This window comes from Lepeophtheirus salmonis, chromosome 7 (assembly GCF_016086655.4).
Source record: "Lepeophtheirus salmonis chromosome 7, UVic_Lsal_1.4, whole genome shotgun sequence".
In the NCBI taxonomy this organism is placed as follows: domain Eukaryota; kingdom Metazoa; phylum Arthropoda; class Copepoda; order Siphonostomatoida; family Caligidae; genus Lepeophtheirus; species Lepeophtheirus salmonis.
In genome coordinates this window covers 4,462,377-4,477,782 of record NC_052137.2, presented here as the reverse complement: position 1 = coordinate 4,477,782, position 15,406 = coordinate 4,462,377, and the positions used below count along the sequence as shown (strand labels likewise).

General features: G+C 32.1%; 1 protein-coding gene across 2 annotated transcripts in view; it reads left to right on the top strand.

Annotated features, from left to right (window-relative positions):
• LOC121122175 (protein amalgam) overlaps positions 1-15,406 on the top strand; it is a 177,283-nt gene that overhangs the window by 118,236 nt on the left and 43,641 nt on the right. For both annotated transcript variants that reach the window (XM_071889802.1, XM_040717185.2), the window contains exons 4-6: positions 9,543-9,664; positions 13,559-13,766; positions 14,429-14,581. In XM_071889802.1, the coding sequence (XP_071745903.1) occupies positions 9,543-9,664; positions 13,559-13,766; positions 14,429-14,581 (483 nt within the window). The remainder of the gene's footprint in view (positions 1-9,542; positions 9,665-13,558; positions 13,767-14,428; positions 14,582-15,406) is intronic.

Here is a 15,406-nt window from a genome sequence, read left to right as displayed (position 1 = left end):
TGATGGGCCATATATTTAATATATTAATTTACACTCACATTATTATTGGCATATATTAAACACACCATTAATTTTTTCCTACTTATACAGTGTTACTTTACCCACATAAAGCTATTCATTCTGAGGTTTACAAAACTTGAAGTAAATTTGATTATTACACATAAATATATCTACACGTTTTTTTTTTTTTTTTATAATACTTATTTGAAGGGTTCATCTTTAAAAAGACATTTAAATGAATAGCTACAAATATCGGCACATTGTTAAATTCCCAAGGAAAAAAATTATTATTATTATTGAGGCGTAACTAGACTTTTTGGAGCAAAAAACTATTTTTGAAATAAAACCCTAAATAAGTTGGGGAAAAAGACATTTCGTATTTCCCGCCGTTGTTTTAAATTATGTTTACCCTGTTCAATATTGGTTATATCGAGTCATACGATAAAGCATTGTAAAGGTGTGTGTGTATGCTACAAACACGTATTGAACAGTATTGCACCTGACTGGTTCAGTTGTGAATCATCGTGCTTCTAGTATGGAGGTCTCAAAAGAAGAAATTCGACATATTTTACATTTTTACTTCCTGAAAGGATAAAACGCTTCGAAAGCGACCAAGACAATTTGGTATGTACACAAAGTTGATACCCTTTTGGTCCTAGTTACGCAACAGTGGTTCGAGCAATTTTTTCCCTACTTAATTTGCCCTCTATTGTGAATAACTCGACCGTTTGAAGCTTGCGATCGCAGCATTGATAAATAGGATACAACTAGACATCATGAATACAACACCATGGCGCATACATCTTTGATGACACACCATAAGCTCTGGGAATTCGGACGGAATTTCTTATGTACCCACCCTACAGTCCAGACCAGGACTAAGTGACAACAACCTGTTCCTGTCTATGACCAACGTACTCGAGAGTAAAAATTTGGTCTCAGTAGAGACCTGTGAAAATTGGTTGTCAGAGGTTTTTTGTCAATAGGAACAAAGGCTTCTATCAAAATATCCTTATGAAATTGGATTCTCATTTGCAATAAGTTATCAAACAGAACGAGACATACTTGGCTTGAATCGGATGGTTGTAACGCTTCTTATAAAGAATTGAATGACAGAATGATATCGTGAATTTCTATCAACAAATCAATCTGATTAATCCTTTGGGGCTATTGCATGCAAATTACATTACATAAAGTAAAAAGAATTCATTGTCCCAATGAAACAAAATATTACAGATTCAAAGATTTTATTTGAAGGACCATATTGGTATCAAAGTAAGTTTTACTGAGTTGTGCATTAAAATCTGAAAACTTTTAACAAGATATATTTATATATTAACAATAGAATTTTAACAAAATTAATACTATATATAGATGTGTATTTGAGCTCTCTTAATCATTAATGTAGCCACCCTTAGCGAAAATTACGGTTTCTAAGTGGAGCTGAAGGACTGGTACCCGTTGCAGAGGTAGTCGTCTGTCATGGCGTCCCATTGCTAGCTACCAGTAGCTTTGAGGGGCTCCGTGATTGGATGACAGACACTGCATGCCTTCTCCTCTATAATACTGCAATACTATGTAATTATCTTCTTGACAACTTCAATGACTAACACTTCTTCATAATTATAGAGTCAGACATGACCAAAGGGATAGCGAAGTGTCAATCAGGACTTAAACAGGTGCATAAGAGCTCCATCACACTTGATCCAAAAGATTGATTCATTGGCGTTGTCTATTGAATCACAACCATTGATTTATTTATTGACTAATTGTCTTATTTAAACATTTTTCCTCTTTCTAATTAATTTATAGGGCTGTTATCAAGATTTTTGTTAGAACTGTTTTAATTGTGAATAGTTTAATGAAAACTTTATCATTTAATTCGTAAAAAATAATTTAACATTTTATCATAAAAACTGGAGTAGTATGAATAATTACACATTATTCTTGCATTAATCATCCAAAAATATATTTGATATTGTTTTCAACAAAAAGTCCACATACCTGAAGTATCACTTCAATGACCTCCTGAGGGGTCAAGTTTTCCTTCTTTTTAAGGACTACAAAGTGGGACTGGACTTGACTAGACTGGATCAAAGTCCTTGGTCCTAAATAAGGACCAACTCATCATTACTGTCTCTCAACAACCACATGTAATTTTTTGCAAATAATATTTTGTTTCATTTTTAAACCGTGTTTTTTTAAAGGACTTCTTCTGATCTGTTTAAAATATTTTTTTTCATAGAAACAACATTTCTTACTACTTTTAAAATGAACCTTTTTTTTAAAAAAGTAACTCTAAAAAACGAACTAGATCGATCATTTGTCTGTTATTCAAATTTTTGTACCCTGTTCCCTATGACGTCATTTATACCATCTAGGCATATTATTCAAGTTGTACGTGTTTTTTTTTATTGACCACCCCTTTCTCGTCCCCAATGAGGATAGACGTGGGTTTAAGCCTTACTTTTCCCTTATTAGTAATCAAGTGGTATACTATATACAGTGCACCCTGTATACACGTTCGATACTATAAGCACACCCCTGCTCTATTCCATTAATGGATTTTTTTTTAAATAAATCCAAAAATTAAAATCCTTTAGAAAATAATTTATGATATTAAAATATTTAGAAATTTTTTTAAAATCCATAGTTATTCTCACAAAATTAGAACAGCCTTTCCAGGCCACACACTGTGGACGCTCCCTGCTTACCCCTCCCATATAATTAACCACGTGGTTTGGGAATGTCCCTTAAGGAAAAACATAAAATTGTATTAATAGGTCCCCATCATTGTTACATGTACATTCTAGTAATACATAAAGTTAAATACGTATTCCCCCTTCCATTGAAAGTATTAAAAAAACATTCATCCTGTTACTTATAGTACAATTATCTTCTTCATTCCCCAAAACAGTTATAAATATTTCAACAGCTTCATATTGCTTTCTGTATACTTAAGACATGCAGGAACCCCACGCCAAGACGGAAGTAAGAAAAAAGTTATTTTGACAATATTTTTCAAGGACTGAAAATATGGATGTATATAATTTGATCAAGTTTTTGCTTCTCTGGTTGTTAAAAATAATTATTAAACAAGGGCGTCCGCAGAGTTATATTTTGGGGAGGCTTGTTTTTGATTTTTTTTCAAAAATCCGTACTTATTCACAAAAAAAATAATTTTATTTTCGCAAAAATTTCAAAAAAATTGAAAAATTAAATTTCAAATTATAAATTAAATGTGAATTTCTTTGAATCATTGCATATTTTAGAGAAACCAAAATTGAAAAATTAAATGTTGTAGAAAAAAAATTCAAATAATAAATTTTTTCCAAAAACATAATTTGAAAAAATTAGATTTCTTGGGAAAAATTTTCAAAAATCTACAACTAGTAGAAAAAAATTTAATTTAATTCAAAAAAAAAATATATGTATATATTTTTTGGAAAAATATACCACAAGATAATAAGTTTTTACCCGTTTTTACAGCCCCTCCAGCTCACCCCGTGCGTACCCCTGTTAAAGAAATTAGTTAAATAGCCATTTAATGGTTTTTTAGGGTCTACCAATGAAACAGAATCGGCCTTTTTTGAAGTATCAGAATCAGTTATCGAAATCGGCTCAATAGTGCCGAATTATTTATGTTGATAATAGGACTAATTTAACCTCATTTTTGAAGACAAAATTACGTACAATTCAATAAAGTAATTAGACTAGACTTTGCCGTTCAGACAATAAAAAAAAAAAAATAAGGGGAGGGGGGGAAGTAAAAAAAAAAGTGAATAATTTCGTCATTTGCTTATGAAATACCGTTATACATAATAAAGAATCGATATCAGAATCGTCTATAAAGATGGTATCAGAATTGGAATTGTCACAAAATTCCATGCATAGTATCAGATTAGGGTCAGCAAAAAGAAACCTATAATTTTTAAAGGATTTTTTTTTCCATTAATTTTTATCTTCTTGGCAATCAAAATAGTGCTTACATGAAGGTCAAACTCGTCGATTTCCATTATTTTATCCTCATTTTAAACGGTATATTGGTATTCCAATCATTGACATCAAAATTACCGGAAGGGAATGGATTAAACAAATTGGTGAAATATTAACTCTTAAAATAATTGATGATTTAAAAAAATATATATATCTGGGCAGTTATTCTCTATGTTCCGTATTCTTCATTTACAACTATATTATTTTTAGACTCTTAAAGTGTGAAATGTGTTATTACTAAGAACATCGGCCCTCCTAGACAAAAATAGATAACTATTAGCTATGTGTATATACAAAGTTGTAACTTGTATCAGTAAACTGTACAAGTGAAAAATTTTATGTTACCTCCTAACACTTTTTTACTTAGTTATTTTTTTTATCAACTACAAATTGATGCAAAAATCTGAACACTTACTAGTTCAATAATTAATGAAGGTTAAGTGATTGAAATTAATTCATATTTCCATATATTAAAGCATAAGCAATTAGTTACAAACCTAAGCTCTTTAAATTACGTAAAAATGGAGAAAATGACACTTGAACGTGATTGACAAATTTCCATTCGCACACTCCAAACAGTTGGGCGTTTACAGGAACACTGTTCACGCCGTCAGCAAGTCCTAAACGTTGGAGAAGAATAAGGGCACTGTCAAAAAGGCCAAAACTTGACCTAAAGGAGTGAAAGAAAACAGCCCAGGCCAATACTTCAAGTAAATGAAGGACCGTGCAAGAGATATAGGGGTTTCATACCATAATGTCGATAAACAAAGTGGATGGAAAGATCCTTTTGAGGGTGGAGGGTCTACTTCTGACACCAGCAATGAAATACTCCCATCTTCTCCGTTACAGGACTCTTTTGAATTAATCTTTTGAAATCTTTTTGTTGCCAAACCCCTCGACTACAACATTTGGATGAATGTTGAGGGGAAGGCCTGCAGTGCCCTTCATACAAGCCTGAGGCCCTCAAAGCTACTTTCAGCCATCACTGGAACGCCATGACAGAAGACTACATCTACAGCAGGTGCCAGGCATTCGTCCGCCTGAAAGCCATCATTACTACTGAGGAAGGGCACTTTAATGATTAAGAGAGCTCCTACAAATATCTATTTATAGTATTAATTTTGTTGAAATTCTGTCATTAATTCATAAGTTATATTTTGTTGAAGTTTAATTCAAATTGTTAAGATTTTAATAAACCACTCCGTAAAGGAAGCCCCACTCCGTACATAAAATATTTCAGATATAAAATTTTTTGAAAAAAAAACCCATGGCTATTCACAAAAAATTGTTTGTTTTTTAAACAATTTCAAATGTTAAACTTTATGTTTAACAAAATATTTATTCTTTTGGAAAAAAATTTTAAATATTAAATTCTTTGCAAATTTTTTAAATTCCATCCTGACTAAAAAAAATCTAGTCAAAAGCTAAGGTTCCTTAATTTGGGGGCTACATCCTCTCCAACTCACACCTTTGGACGCCTCTGCAATAACTCAGTGTAGGTTTGTAGGTCAATCTTATGAAGGTTATCCAATTCTTTGTCATATATTCAAAAACCTTCCAAATTCGTCATATTCAATGTGATTCGCTCAATATTTAGAGTGATGAATCAGCACATTGTTGAAACTATGTCCATTGAATGGTCTAATGGATATCTTGTAGGCCCAGAAGTCATTGTTATGAGTAGAATTCTTACACTTGCTTCTATGATTTGCCAATAACATAATTCAATCTTACAATTTTTCGAAAAAAAGTATCACACTCAGGAAAAAAAAAATCTTCTTCATCTGAGGATGAATCAAGTTTTCGACATTTTTCATCGAAATCATCTTCTTCTGATACATCCTCTTCAAACTCCTGATCATGCAATTCTTACTCATCCAAAACAAATTTGGCAAGTACTTTTGAGCTCTTTTTTTTTGACAAAACAAATTTTAGATTCGATTTGTAATCTCAACAACAAGTTATCCATGAAATTTATCATAATCCAAAACAATAATCATTTTGAGAATAGCTATGGATTTTTGATTTTTTTTCCAAAAAAATTACTTTTTTGTGAATAGCTCTAGAGAGTTTTTAAATATTTCTACAAAAAATTAATTTTTCAAGAATGGCTTTGGATTTCTGAATGATGTATTTAATTTATCATCATCGAAAAACATGTTCACATTATCTTTTTACATAACTTTTATTGTTTTGTAACTATGTAGCTCTAAACTAATGTGTATGCATTTCTTTGTCATTTAATCGGGAAATACTATTGGATAAAGTTCATGTACAATGTGCATAGATATTGCGTTTCAAATATCTTTGTTCATCTAAATCTAATTATTCTACAATCAAAGTCTCTTGTTCTCTCTCTCCTTAATGATAAAATTTGGTTTCTATAAGAATGTATTTCAATATTCCTTTCGGGTTTCCTACATATGTATATCATTTTCTAAAATTTGAAAAATATATATAAAATATTATTTATAACAACCAGTTCAAAATGACTGGGTAGACAATCTTTGTACACAAGTCATTTTCAGTAAAAATGAAATGATATATTTTTTTTCTTTATTACTTTTTCTAGCTTTGAGATATGAAAAATGTCAATTGGAGGTACCGGGTAGTTTATTGAATTCTAAACACTTATTAATTAATAAATAAATTAATGTTGAGTGATTTTAATCAATTCATATGTCGATAAGCGTAAACCATTATTTTCAAACCTAACCTCTTTAGCTTACATACAAGTGGAGAAAATGACACTTGTACGTTATCGACGAACTCCTATCAGCACTCCCAGCAGTTGGGCGTCTTCAGGACTAACGTCTACGCCGTCAACAAGTCCAAAACGTCAAGGAGGAAGAAGGGTAAAAGACCAAACCCTGATTTAGAGCAGTTAAAGAAAATAACCCAAACAATCCCCTCAAGTGCATAAGGACCCATGCAAGAGATCTCTGGATTTCACACCAGACTGTCCAGAGACATAACATCTTGTGATGATGGAGAGACTATTTTAATACCATAAAATGAAAGAAACACATCTCTTCCGTTGCAAGACTCTTTTAAATGTGTTTGGCATGAGTATTTTGAGTTCTTTTAAAATCTGTTGTTACAGTTTTGGCTCCCCCACAGTTTGATGCCAACCAGATGACAGATGTCTATATCTACAGCAGCCTAGAAGCCATCATTGAAGCTAATTATTGAAAGAGCTCAGACACACATCTATTCATGGTATGAATTTGGTTGAAATTCTATTGTTAATTAATAAATTATATCTTGTTGGAGTTTAAAATTCAAAATGTTTCGATTTTAATGTACCACTGGGTATTTTTCGTACGTTAAAGTTGAAAATGGGTCATTTTTACACATAAGACAAAGAAGGGTTATGTTGCAACTCCGAAAGATATTGTGTTTGTGAAAGGGTAATTTTTTACAAATATGAAAATTACTATATCGAACATTTAATGCAATGGTTCTCAAACTGTTGGGTACACGAACACCTTATAGTAGTACGCTGTGGCTTGAGTAGGATAATTGGTGGTTCGGGGGGGGGGCAGAAATTTTGTAGTGAAAATTAGGGAAACATTTATTTAAATTTGTAAAAGAAGTAAAAACTATGCAAAAAAAATGAGTTTAAAGATTTCTCGTGATCTGGATAAATGCCTGTAAACGAAATATCTGTATGTATATACAAAACTAACCATTTAACAACACTTGATTATTGGAGTTCCCTAAAAAAGCAAGCACCATGTAATAATGCGTATCTTTCCGGTCCATTTCAACTCATTTGATAGGCTATTCAATGGAGCAATAAACTATATAGTGTGTATTTTATTCAATTTGTAATGCTCATATGATACATAATATTGTGTTTTTGATTTGTTGCATGTAGGGTTGTAAATCCTAAGCATTTTTTAGCTGGCGAGTTTTGTTGTTGTCAGAAACCTGAGGAAGTTTCATTTTATTTTCTGGTACATTGTATAAGTTTGCACACACGTCATACTTTCTTTTTCTATCCCAAAATTGCAAACAGTGACAACAGATAATTGAACTTCGAATGTCGCAAACTCTTTATGATAAAGAAATAATTTTGCAAAGCGAACGGTTGGGGAAAAACGAATTTCTTATTTCCTGCCCATCTTTGAAACTAAGTATAGCTTGTTCATTATTGGTCAACTCGGATCCTGCGATACTGCGTTGTAGCAGTGTGAGCGTATATTAGAGACAGGTTTTTTTTACAGTATTGTACTTGGCTGGTTCCATTTCGAATTTTAGTTCGTTGAGTAAATGTATTTTACATTTTTACTATCTGAAAGGGAAAAACGTAACGAAAGCAATCAATAAAATTTGCAATGTATATGGGCCCGATACTCTGTCGCTTCATGTTGGACAGCATTGGGTCGATGGATTTGTTTTTCGTACAATTCTATCATCTACTAGGAACAACTTGACCGTTTGAAGCTGATTATTGAATAGAAGCAGCCAGTATTTGTAAATAGGAGCCAACAGGACATCGACAAGACCAACCAAGGCCAAACACATATTTCATGAGGCGCCAGACGCTCCGGGAGACGGGATGGGAAGCTCAAACCCATCAGTCAGGACATGTTGCCAAATGATAACTACCTGTTCATATATATGACCAACGGTCTTAGTGATACAATTTTGGCCGCAATTAAGGGATCTGAAAATTGATGGTCTGAGTTTTTTTGCTACTAGGGACAAGGGCTCTTACGAGAAGGACATTATGAAGCTGGATTCCTGTTGCCCAGAAGTTATAGAACAACACAGGGTATACTTTGATTAAATCAGAGGATTCTAACACTTCTTATAAAGTATTTAAATAAAACGGAAAATACGAAATTACTTTTTATTCAAGCAATTATTAATAAAGTAGGAAGAGTGATATTTCAAATGTTTTTTAAGATAAAGTAAATGGAAGTTCTCATTTTATGGAGTGGGGACTCAATTTGTCAATTCATGGACAGAGAGATGAGGCCAGAGGAGATACAACCTCATTAACTAAATCACTACAACTTTTTCTTGTATCAACTATGAACCATAACAGTATAATTACAGAATGAGCGTAATAAGTATCACGGAGAAGAACTTCTATGCCATCAAATCCATTAACTCCTGAAACAGAAAATTACTATAATCCTACATAAAGAAATATACTGTACAAACTCCAAAGATTGTCTTATTCTACGAGGAAACTTATTCGAGCAGTTATGATCGATTGAGTCGAGATCTCTCTCCTTCTTATTAAATTTTGAAATTTATAAATTTTATTAAATAAATATAATCCTGCCTTATTAATAAATATCTTTTCCGGTTTTTTAAGGAATATATTTTAAGGTTTTCGTCTTTTATTAGTTTTATTTTTCCAATTTAGGGGTATTTTTAACATATTGTGTCATTTGTGCTAGTGAAACCCCACATTTCCCAAATTAATAAAAACAGTCCCTGTTTTTGAAGTGATGATAGGACAGTTGATTACCCTAATCTAAGTTGTAATTGAAGAATTCTACTAATAGCATTTTATTCCATATTTTCAGTTGAAAATACAGCAGTTGGAAGAAGTGAGCCGCGACACACGGATATTGTGCAAAATGTTACAGTTGTACAAGGAAGAGACGCTCTACTCAGTTGTCACGTGGAAAATGTTGAAAACTACAAGGTATGTACGAGCTATAAACAGATGTATAATACGTTTGAAAGAGTCTTGAGGATCAATAATGACACAAAGAAATATGAAAAATAAGTGTATTTTTTTTCTATAGAGAGGGGAGATATTTTTGTATGTGTACATTAGACTGTTCCCTTTTCCGGTTAGTATTTTCTCCCATTGCTCAAAGACTTTTTCTACAGTGCACAATTCCAAAACTATTTTTGGCTAAGTTACAAGCCTTTAATGTCCTTTTTAACAAAGTACAAGTAATTTTAGTTTGTAAAAAATTGAATTGTATATTCCCTATTTTTAGACCTCTTGTACCGTGCCAAATATGATGCTATGACTAAAAAATTGTATTTTTTATATGTTTGGGTATTCGGTGAGTTAGTTAAAATTATTGAGCATTTAGTTTAAAAGCTTAAAGACGTGCTCTTCAATGATTTGCATTTTACTTCTTTCATCAAACATATCACAAGATAATCAAGTTGATCACATCTCCGTTTTGTCATCAATTAAGGGTACATTTTAATAAAATATGTTTAATAAAATAGGGGAACAGCAAATAAAATTAGCAAATGCCTAAAATCAAGGTGTACAAGGCATTTCGAACAGATAAACCGAATACTCAAAAATATACTAAATGTAATTTTTTGCCTACATAGTCCAAAGAAAGGGTGAAAGTGAGTTTTTTTACTGCTCCTAGCAGAATAAGTCTTTGTACTGGCGGAGATCAATATTAACCCGAAAACAGTAGAGTATAATGTATATGATAGATACTATTCGTTTGTAGAGACAAGCGAAGCGAGGTTTTTTTTAAAATACGTATTATATAAACATACATTGTGTCTGTTATGGTAGATAGCATCGGACTATTAACAAAATATGTAGTTGACAAAAGAATTAAACAATCAAAAATTCATTCATAATTGGAAATATAGCATAAATAATAAAAAAATAAGTTATTTAGAGCAGTCAAAAGACATTGCGGTATAAATTGGGTAAATATGTCTGATACAGATTTAAAATTATTATATCTAATCCTATAAGTTTCCCTAAGGAAAATACATAATAATATCTTCAGTCTTGGCTTTGCTAATACAACGTACATTATTCCACTAAAGATAAAAATATACATACAATGTATTATTTCACAAGCTGTCGATTTCAGTACTTCTTTCTTCTTCTTTATCAGCTTTATCAGTGACGATCCTTATTTATGACTTGAGGCTGCAGTACATCAGTACATTCCAGTTGGGGCTAGTCCAGTTTAGTCCTATAACTGATCAAGGTCGGTCCTTGATGACGTCACTCAACTTTATTTGTTCTAGTTCTAGTACTGACAGTCCGAAGGACCGACAGTCTTAAAGACCGATCCCAAGGGCTGATAGAGCCTGTTTTAAGACTGGACTGAACCGAATAAATATGGACTGACAAAACACTAATTACCAGGATGACGAAATAAATTACAAATCAATTTTGATCAAACATAATACCAAGGATATATATAGTCACAGTACGAGGCCATTAAATTTTTAGAGGTCCAGGACAAAGTTCAAGGTCAAAATGTAATCAATGCATAATCGCCCAGAGCCTTAGAATAAAATTAGATACATAACTCAACTTTATTTAAGGGGAAGGTTTTGTACTCCAACGTGTGTCCATTCGAGTCTATAATGCGTGACAATCAGGCTGTAGAATTAGTAGTGGAATGGGAGGGTTTCATTCTGTAGGGGAGTTTCTAAAGTTTCTTTTTATAAATACTGTCAGTTTTGCTGTCAAAAATAAATATTGTCAAAAAATGGGTGGACAAAATACTTTATAAACTTAAATTTATTGCAATTTAGGTCCTGAGTTTCTATTGGTGCGCACTGTGGAAAAGAGTGAATTGCTTCAATTTGTAACATATAAAAAACGATTTTTTAAATTCATTTTCATAATTTGAAAATTGCATATTATTTTGAACATAAAAAACTCCACGAATAATGATGTTAAGTATCTTAAATTGATGTCCTTAGATCTCAAGAATTTCAAATTGTTGCAGTTTGTCCAAATTAGTTTATTAAAACTAGATTTATTCTGGAAAAAACAACATTTTTAAGAAATAAATAAATTAATTAAGATGGTTTTGATTCAAGGATTGACAAGACAAAAGTGGTTAAATCTCTAGATGAAAGGGGGAAAAATGTACGCCCTCACCTTATCTCTTCCTCCTTTATTACAATTCTGGTTCCATAAATACCTTATGAAAGCATTTTCAGTCCATAGAAAGAGATGAAAAACTTGTTTCAGAGGCTTCTAAAAGTTTATGGCCACAATCAGAGACATGGCTATATTTTATCAACACTGAAATCGAGAAAGTAACTGAGGAAAAATTTAGAACTAAGAAACGGTACAATTAATTTCTAGAAAGAAAAAAACCAAAAAAAAAACCAATATTTCATAATTATCAGTAATATTTTAGAATGAGGATGTTTAGTAGAAAAAATATTTTTGTGTAGGTATGTCTGGTTGTATTATATTTGAAACAGTATTATTTAAATTAAGATGCTGAGAAATAATATTTTCCTTGCAAAAAGGGTGAAAGGTGTTTTTTTTCACGCTCTTCTTCTATTTTATTATCAAATGATAGAAGTTCTTCTTTATCAGACGGTGCGCGTGGAAGCCTTTATTGGTCTTTAAACCCTTGGAAAGTCCCTTGACAATTTTTTAAATACAATAAGATATGCATTATATTATAATACACGAAAGAATGGGAAAAAAAAAATCAATCTTTTTTTCTATGACGCTAACAAAAAAGTTTTACTTCATATGGAAACCTTTAAACGTCAAGGGATCTGGGAGTGGAACCCCCCAAATCTATTTATCTGCGTTCATTTTGATTGTCAAGACGCAAATTTTGCTAGGATTAAAGCTTTGCTATCTCAATTTTTGTTTTTGGAAGATACCCCCCTAACGTACACATTGCTTATAGTCTAGGAGCCTGACACGATGCATTGATGCAAGTTTTGTCCATGCACCTTTATGAAATTTTTTTAAAATGTAAATTTTATGGTTTTCTGGTGCACCTTGTGAGGGGTCTGACTTTATGTTTCTGACCCCATTTTTTTTTCAATGTTGGTTTTTTATGATATCCTGAAATAGTGCTATACATTTGTGCAAGTTTTGTGCATGTAACTTATGACTCAAAAACCCCGTCCAGAAGCTATTTATAGGGGGGATTGGAAGCAGAAACAGCAAAGGGGATCAGGCTCCAAAAAAAAAAATCAATGTTCTAGGTGACATAAGTAATTTCAGGGGCTTAAGACCTTCTGTACCTTATGGGGTGAAATCTTCCGTGGGAGGCTCTCAGACTATTTGGATAAATATTGTCAGAAATACTAAGTAAGTATTTATAAAACACAGCTAATATGAACACGATAAGTAAAAAAAGAAGGGAATACGATCTATAGCATCACTTGTAAAAACACAACAGTTGTGGTAACTGTTTTTTTTGGCCATCAAGGCCATGACAGCCTTTAAATAGGATTTTTCTAAAATTGATTTTTTTTCGCTAACAAACATGATTACTAAACGCTAACTAATTACTTCAAATAAAACAAAAAATAGAGACCATTTAATTGTAAGAATGATTCTTGCTACATGTTGGAGGTATGTATCTTTGCAGAGTTTTATTTAAAGGAGATTATAAGGCTTAGAGAATATAATTAATACACACTCAATTTTGGAGAAATATCGTTTTAGCTTGCTGTGTGTAGACTGGCCATATATATATATATATATCAATCTTTAATATACCTTGAATGCATTAAAAGACTGTTATGATAACTCAGATTCATTTAGACAAAATCAATAGAATATGAATTTGAAAGTAATCTTCTTTTTTTATATTTTTTTACATAGATTGCTTGGGTTCGAGTCAAAACGCAAACGATTCTTTCATTAAACAACAAATTAATTTCTCGAAATCATCGATTTGAAGTGTCAACAACGGATTCAAAAGAATGGAATCTTAAAATAAGAAACGTCAAACCCTCTGATCGTGGATGGTATATGTGCCAAATTAATACTGATCCAATGAAATCTCAAACAGGATATCTTGAAATAACTCGTAAATTATATTGATTGGTCCTACTAAAGTAGGGATGTCCAACCTTTTCGTATAATGGCCTGCATTGCCATAGATACTATTGAATTATACGTAATGAAAAATGACTTCATAAAGAAAAACTATTTAATACATATTTATTTCAAGTTTAGGGCAAATCCCTTTTAAAAAATTCCTTTGTTTCGGAAATAATTTGCCTTCGACACGTTTCAATGATATAGTGACAATTAGGATAAAAAATACTACTTTAAGTGAGAATGAGTAGTTGGACGCACTTAAAAATTAAGTGGGTTGCAATGCAGGCAACGGGTTGGATATCCTTCTATTAACCATACAAATAAATTGGTGAAACGCACCCACTAACTCGAGAAGATAAGTCGTCGTGGGGATATCTTTTTTTGCAGGAAAGATGCCCCTGTTGATGATAGAACAGATGACATCCATTTTTTTTTTTTGTCATATACTTTTATGATGCGTTAATTCAGTTAAAATTGCAAATTCATGAAGGCTGTATAGTGGATTATGGAGTAATATTCAACAATCCTAGCGGACAAAAAAAGTGTCACTACCTTGTACAAATATTAATTACGTGGACTTCGTTTCGTCATTTTGTTTGAAAGCTTTAGGTCCTAACTATAATAATGTTTGTTATTTTTTTCCTGTAGAGCCTCCACGGATCCTCGTTACTGGAACAAGTTCGGACCTAACGATTAATGAAGGATATCCTGCAAGGCTCACATGTTACGCATCAGGACATCCAATGCCTACGATTACATGGAAAAGAGAGGATGGACAGCCCATATCCAAGCAGAGAATATGTAAGGATTTAATTATATATAATCTATAACGCTCCATTTTAAAGTTTTTGTTATTCTAAAAGAAAGGTCATCATACAATTTTTTATTTAAAAAGTAAAACAAATTAAGTTAAACTATTTTTTTTTTCAAAAATAAAAATGCCCCCCTCCTCTTTAAAAGTCCTATCTGAACTCCTGTTATGAAGTAATTATCAGTTTTAGAAGAGCTAACTCAATATATTATCTATAGGATTGTATCTTTCCTTAATATGGGACTTAATATCAGTCCTGCTTTGGTCCAGTTCCGTCCATATTATTGGTCCTTTTTTTGGTCAAAGTCTCACTTTCAAGGGACCTCTACATGGCCTCATTTTCACTAAAGTCTGGTAATTTGTTGTCAATATTACTTAATAATAACGTCACTATCTGATATCTATCATCAATTCATTCATCAAAGTCCATTTCTACAGGGCAGCTTTTGCGCTCAATTCGGACACGTTTTTAAGAGTTAGGAAGGATCAAGGTGCAGCATGTAAAAGGTTTTACTCTTTATAGAAGTAATTCATAAAATTATATAACAGGCAATAGATATATATAAGCAGAGACTCTCAAATAATATGAAACGCCAGTCTGTTAAGAATAGAAACCGAAAGTTCAATTGGTTACCCTCACAATTTGAATAATGTTTTGGAGGAGAACAGCTTGGCCGTCCTAACGTTTCATTAAATTAGCTGTGAGGAGCTATTAGATGAAGGAAATAAACACAAAATCCACTCTATATCTAACAATGATATAAGCTGGAATGACAACCATGCCGATCCTCAATTCCATTCTGAGTCCAACAAGG